The following is a 7,076-nucleotide window of genomic DNA, read 5'->3' on the forward strand; positions in this document are numbered from 1 at the left end:
TGTGGATATCCAGGGCTCATGTATGAGATTACTAACAAGCATTACTCAATAATCAGATGAGGGACAGTTTGCTACTATGTCTACTAGGTGGCTAAAGTCTGATCCTCAGAGCCTATGGTTTGGACCGTCAACAACGCTTGGACCCACAGGGTCTTGACCTCCTGACCGGGTCTGCTACACTGCACTACTTTTGATAATGAATTCTTACCAATCTGATTTGTGTTCCTTGAAGAAGTGTGATAATTTTTCTTTGTCTTTGAAAACATGTGCAATTCATTATTTTTTGTTTGTTTTATTTTACTGTAAATTTCGTGAAGGTTTACAGAGCAGATTAGTTTTCCATTAAACAATCCATGCACATTTTGTTTCATTGACTGAAATTCCTATGGTGAAATACCTCATTTTCTACTTACTCTTTTTCCTGTTTCCATTCAGTCTCCTTTCATAACCATTTGAACTTTGTCCTTGAATAAATTCTGCCCTTTTGATCTCAAGTGGTTGGTTATTCTAAGTTGTGAGTACCTCCTTAGTGGTATTGTTACCCATCAGTAGTTGTTATGTGCATCGAGTCTATTATGCCTCATAGACCCCATATACAAGAGTGTGAAACACTGCCTGGTCCTCAGCATTTTCATAGTTGATTGATCCCATTGTTGCAGACACATAACAAGTCATTCCATCTTGTTAGTGGTCTTCCTCTTTTCTGCTGACCCCCCACTTTGCAAAGCATGTTGTCCTTTTCCTGATACCATGTCTAAATCAAGTGAGACAAAGTTTTGCCGTCCTCATGTCTAAGGAGCATTTTGTCTGTACTTCTTCCTAGTCAGATTTGTTTCTTCTTCTGGCAGTCAATGGTACGTTCAATATTGTTTGCCAACACCAGAATTCAAATGTATCAATTCGTTTGCAGTAGTCCTTATTCATTGTCTAACTTTCACATGCATATGAAGTGACTGAAAATACCATGGCTTGGTTTGTTGTTGTTGTTAGGTGCCATCAAGTCCATACCAAACGAGACACTGCACGATCCTGGGTCAACCTCACTACTGTTGCCACGCTTGAGTCCATTGATGCTGTCACTTGGCCAATCCATCTTGTTGGGGGTCTTCCTCTATGTCTCTGACCCTCCACCTTACCATACATGATATCCTTCTCTAGCGACTGGTTCCTTCTTGATAATATGTCTGAAGTATGAGAGACGAAGTTTGGTCATCTTGGCCTCCAAGGAGCACTCATGGCTGCACTTCTTCCAAAACGGATCTATTGGTTCTTTTGGCAGCCCATGGCAATTTGAATATTCTCCTCCAACACCATAACTCAAAAGCATCAATTCTTCTATGGTCTTCCTTATTCACTGTCCAGCTATCGCATGCGTGTGAAAAAACCATGGCTTGGGTCAGGCGCACCTTAGTCCTCAAGCTGACATCTTTGCTCTTCAAAACTTTAAAAAATTCTTATGAACCAGATGTGACTAATGCAATACATCGTTTGATTCCCTGACTGCTGCTTCCATGAGTGTAGATAGTTGATCCAAGAAGAATGAAGTCCTTAACAACTTCAGTCTTTTCTCCGTTGATAAAAATGTTGTGTATTGGTCCAGTGATGAGAACTTTTGTTTTCTTTACATTGAGATACAATCCATACCAAAGGCTGTGCTCTTTGATCTTCATCAGTAAATGTTTTAAGTCCTCTTCACTTTGAGCAAGCAAGGTTTTTTTTTTTCATGTAACCCAGCTTCTTGGAATGTTTGCTCAGCATACAGGTTGAATAAGTATGGTGATAGAGTACAACCCTGTCGCACGCCTTTCTTAATTTTAAACCATTCAGTGTTCCCATGTTTTGTTCGAGCAACTGCCTCTTGGTCCAGGTACAGATTCCTCATGAGCACAATTAAGTGTTCCAGAATACTCATAGTTTGCAATGTTGTCCGTAGCCTGTCATGATCCACACAGTCGAAAGCCTTTGCTTAGTCAGTAAAGCACAGGTATGGCTTGGTTTAAGCACACCTTAATCTTCGAAGTGACATCGTTGTTCTTTAACACTGTAAAGAGATCCTGGGCAGCATATTTGCCTAAAGCAATACATCTTTTTATTGCTTGACTGTTGATTTTTGGATCCAAGTAAAATGAAACACTTGGTAGCTTCAGTCTTTTTCCATTTATCTTGATGTTGTCGATTGGTGCAATTATGAGGGTTTCTTTACTTTGAGCTATAATCCATATAGAAGGCTGTCGTCTTCGATTTTCATCAGAACTATTTCAAGTTCTCTTCTCTTTTAGCATGCAAAATTGTGTCATATGTATATCGTAGGTTGTCATTGATATCTCAGTGTTCTTCATTTATGCATTATTTGCTCAGCATACAAATTGAATAAAAGGATTATACAACCTTCATTCTCAACTTTCTTGATTTTAAAACATGCGGTGTATCCTTGTTCTGTTTGAACAACTGCCTCTTCTTTTGTTCTTTTCTATTTTGTTTTGTCGTTTTTGTTTTCTTCATGTATGATGTTCTTGATGTCATCTTACAACTCATCTAGTCTTCAGTCATTAGTGTTCAATGTGTCGAATCTATTCTTGAGATGGTCTCAAAATTCAGGTGAGGGAAGTATTCACAATTGTATTTTAACTCTCTTGATCTTGTTTGAATTTTCTTCAGCTTCATCCTGAACTTGTATATTGGTGTTTTTTTCCACAGTTGACTCCTGGCCTCGTTTTGTCTGGGGATACTGAGCTTCTTTATTTATTCTTTCTATAGATGGTATCAACTTGATTCCTGTGTATTCCGTTTGGTGAAGGTCATACATATAGCCACCATTTATGTTGTTGAAAATTTTTATTTGCAATGAAGAAATCTTTGGTCTTGCAAAATTCTGTCACGTAATCTCCAACTTGGTTTCTGTCACCAAGGCTGTACTTTTCAATTAGTGATCTTTCCTCTTTGTTTCCAACTTTTGTATCCCAAATCACCAATAATTGTCAGTGTATCTTGATTGCATGTTTGATTAATTTCAGACTGAAGAAGTTGGTAGAGTTCTTTGATTCCTTCATTGGCTTTAGTGGTTGGTACATAAATTCAAATAATAGTAGTATTAATTGGTCTTCCTTGTAGACGTATAGATAATATGCTATCAGAGACAGCATTATATTCCAAGATAATATCTTGAAGTGTTCTTTTTGATGATGACATATTGCCATTCTTCTTTAATTTGACATTCCTGGCATAGGAAACCATATATATGATTGTCTAATTCAAAATGACTGGTCTATTTCTTCACTAATACCTAGAATGTTGATCTTTAAATATTCCATTTCATTTTAATGACTTTTCACGATTCCACATTCAGTTTATTAATTGATGTTAATAATCTATAGCTTATGTCAGCCATTGTTACTATAACGTATGAACTCCTTGAATATAATATAGGTACTGTGTCCAAAAACATACGGAATTTTTAATATTTGTTTTAGTACATAGTTGATATTCAGGTACTTGTTAACATAAATCAACAAACTTGTTACTTAAATATGACCACACATATTTAAAAAATATCTATATACATTTATGTACTCTTAATATGTTTGCTGTATTTGGGCCTCATGAGATTATCAGTGATCCAGTGTTTATCAAATAGTTTTTTGTAGGTAGTTTTTGAGCCTTTGACTAAAGGAGAATGATTGGATAAAGTTAGCCAGTTTTAAGCATTGTAAGATCTTTAAAAACATGGTACAGACACACTTATGATTCTGACCTAGAAAATGCTGAATGTCTATGGTTGTAATTCAGAGCTATGAAAGGTGTTCTTTATCAGTGATGTAAGAGACTGATGTTGACAGTTTAGTGATAAAGAAACATGAGGCGTATGCAATACTTCAAATTTATGTATAGGTAATTTCTAAACATTGCTGTTATTTGCCATTGAGTTGATTCCGGCTCATAGTGACCCTGCGTAAGGTGTCTGAGGTGCGACCTGGGTTTGAACTGCCAACCTTGTGATTCAAACCGACCTTGAGATCTAGTGCATTATCCTGCAGCGCCACAGCTAGACTCAATTTCTGCACATTAGAGGTAGAATTTCACTTGTTGGTCCATTCAGTAAGTATTTGAGTATAGAGTGTATTTGTTGTTTTGTTGTTGTTACGTTTCAGCCTTGTGGTTTTCAGCCCAGTGCTGATCCTACAGTGCCATAGCAGGAGTCCATAGAATTTATACTAGGCAGTCTTCTTAGTGATAGAGATACAGCAAAGAACAAGCGTATGGGCTTTAAGAATTAATTTTTAGTGGAAAAATATGTGTGTATATGTAGGGGAGAACACACTGACACTACAGAAATAAAATAGAATAATATTAAAGAGGATTGGGTGGATAGAAGTAGATTTTTCTGACCCCTCTGAGGGATTAGCAAGGAGCTCTGGTGGCACCATAGGTTAGGCATTGGCCTGCTGGACCCCAAGGTGGGCAAATGAACCCCACTAGCCACTCTGTGGAGGAAAAATAAGCCTGCTTGCTCCCATAAACATTTACAATCTCCGAAACACATATAGGATCACTGTGAGTCTGAATCGACTTAATGGCAGCAGATGGCAGGGACTAACATTAATTTTAAAGTTAAGAGTGCAACTATATGAAAATTTTATCCTATAAATTGTTGTTGTTGTCAAGTGCCATTGAGTTGGTTCTGAACCCATAGTGACTCTATATAGGGTTCCCTAAGGAGCTGTGGTAGCATAGTGGTTACTAATCGGGCTGTGAACCTCAGGGACAGCAGTTCGAAACTACCAGCTGTTCCGCGGGAGAAAGATGAAGCTTTCTGCTCCCGTAAAAATTTATAGCCTCGGAAACCCTGTTAGAGGGTCGCTATGAGTCGGAACTGACTCCACGGCACATAACAACAAGGAAGTTTGGTAGCATAGTGGTTACAAATCGGGCTGCTAACCTTAAGGTTGGCAGTTTAAAACTACCAGCTTTTCCATGGGAGAAAGATAAGGCTTTCTGCTCCCATACAGATTTGCAGCCTCGAAAACCCTGTGCAGGGTCACTATGAGTTGGAACCGACTCCATGGTACTTAAGAACAAACAAGGAGCAGTTGGTGAGCATAAACCACTGACCTTGTGATTCAAACCAACTTTGCAGACCAGTACAATAACCCACAGTGCCACACCAGGACTCCATCTTATAAATAAGCAGCATTAATATTAGCTTTCACAATCAGGAAGTATATTTGAAATGATGTCATTCATACCCACGGATCACAAAGGCCATTGAAATTGAGTTGGCTTATTCACATTCAATCCTTTTGTAAAAACACTGTATTACAAAGTCTAATCATTTGACTAGTAACTCTGAAAGAACTTTTGGACTGTGAGTCAGAACATGTAAGTAAACATGTAAAAAAAAAAAAAAGGTTCAGAAAGTAAACCTGCCATGTTATTATTGTGGGACTTGGTAATTTTTAATTGCATTTTAAGTACTTCACTTTTATAATGTATAGCACGTGGAGGAGGGAGTAGATAATCTGAGTTTCCTTTCTTAGAAAATTATGTGAATAGCAGCAATTGGCTTTATACTAACTACAAGTGTTCATGAGTTTTGTTATATAGTTGGATTATTAATCATTTTTTCTTACGTAAGTAGGGGTAAGGAGTGAGACTTCAGAATTACTTTTATGAATATTCTTGGTAAAGAAACTGTAAATGACTTTAATTTATATGCAAGAAGGTATATGTGGAATGTGTACAGAAATTTTTTTGAATGATTAGAAAGTGTGTTACTGCCAGAACTAATCCCCAGTGACTTACTCTGCTACTTTGCTTAATGATATCATAAAAGTTATGGTAGATGTACACACAAGCCCGTCCTTCCACTCCCATCCAAAAGTAGATCCTATTTATGAGTAAGGCATAACGTGAAGAAGCATCCGTTTATTTGGGAAATTATTTTGAGCAGTCACAGAACCAAAAAATAACCTAACAAATCATACCAAAGAGCACCAACCCAAAAAACAAAACCCTCTGCCTTTGAGTTGTTTTCAACTCATAGTGACCCTGTAGGACAGAGTAAAACTGCCAAAAGAATGTCCAAGGCTGTTGTCTTTACAGAAGCTTCCTGCCACATGCATCTCTTATGCGGCAGTAGGTGGATTCAAACTGCCAACCTTTCGGTTAGCCACTAAGCACTTAACCACTTTGCCACTAGGGCTGCCAACTAAAACATAAACCTAAAATAACACTAACTACAGTGATCACAGACAGAAAGCTATGGCGGTATATGGCTGAGATGCTGAATTTAATTTTCGGAAAAGGGAGTTGATAACACCACTGTAGCTGCTGGGGTGCACACTGCATCTTTATCAGTTCTCCACACAACAAATGCCAAATGCTAGTTTTACTTTTTGCCTTGTTCATAAAACTGAAAATCCTCATTGGGTTTCTTTCAGTTAGATAAAGCAGTGCAAATATCGGTCTTTATGAAAAATGGAAGTGTAGTAAAGTAAACTTTTAAAAATTGTGGGATATCTCTCTGTGTGTAACATACCTTGTTTTAAAATATACTTGTGTTATATTTATATGTCCTTACTTGTTTTTAAGGGGCTAGGATCTATTCTTATTTAAAACCAAACATAAATCAAGCTATGTTGCTGTTAGTGCTGTCAAGTCGATTCCCACTGATAGCAACCCTGTGTAGGGTTTCTAAGGAACAGCTGGCAGGTTTGCCCTGACAAACTTGTAGTTTGCAATCCAATGCGATCCTACAGCTCCACCAGTCCATTCCAGCTATAAAGGAAAATTAAGTATAGCCTGTTCCGTCCCATTTCTTTATTGTTGTGAAAAATTAGTGAGCTTCAAAGCATTCACCACTTTCACCTTACACTAATAATTTTTTCCTCTGGTTTATTTTTTTTGCAGGAGGTTTATCGAATTCCTAAGAAAAGTCAAACGGAAAAGGAGAACACAAGTAGGTATTCAGAGATAAGATACTCGGTTTATATGGCTTTACAAATATTTTTAGGAAATATGCAAAGGTAACCAATAAGAGCGTAACCTTCGCCCCCCCCCCACCAAAAAAAAAAAAAAAA

At 37.5% G+C, this 7,076-nt stretch overlaps 1 protein-coding gene across 1 annotated transcript in view; it reads left to right on the plus strand.

Annotated features, from left to right (window-relative positions):
- Positions 1-7,076, plus strand: part of SETD2 (SET domain containing 2) — a 185,547-nt gene that overhangs the window by 138,920 nt on the left and 39,551 nt on the right. The window contains exon 13 of the mRNA XM_006868803.1: positions 6,907-6,955. Coding sequence (XP_006868865.1) covers positions 6,907-6,955 — 49 coding nt within the window. The remainder of the gene's footprint in view (positions 1-6,906; positions 6,956-7,076) is intronic.

Source organism: Chrysochloris asiatica, unplaced genomic scaffold, assembly GCF_000296735.1.
Source record: "Chrysochloris asiatica unplaced genomic scaffold, ChrAsi1.0 scaffold00124, whole genome shotgun sequence".
Classification (NCBI taxonomy): Eukaryota; Metazoa; Chordata; class Mammalia; order Afrosoricida; family Chrysochloridae; genus Chrysochloris; species Chrysochloris asiatica.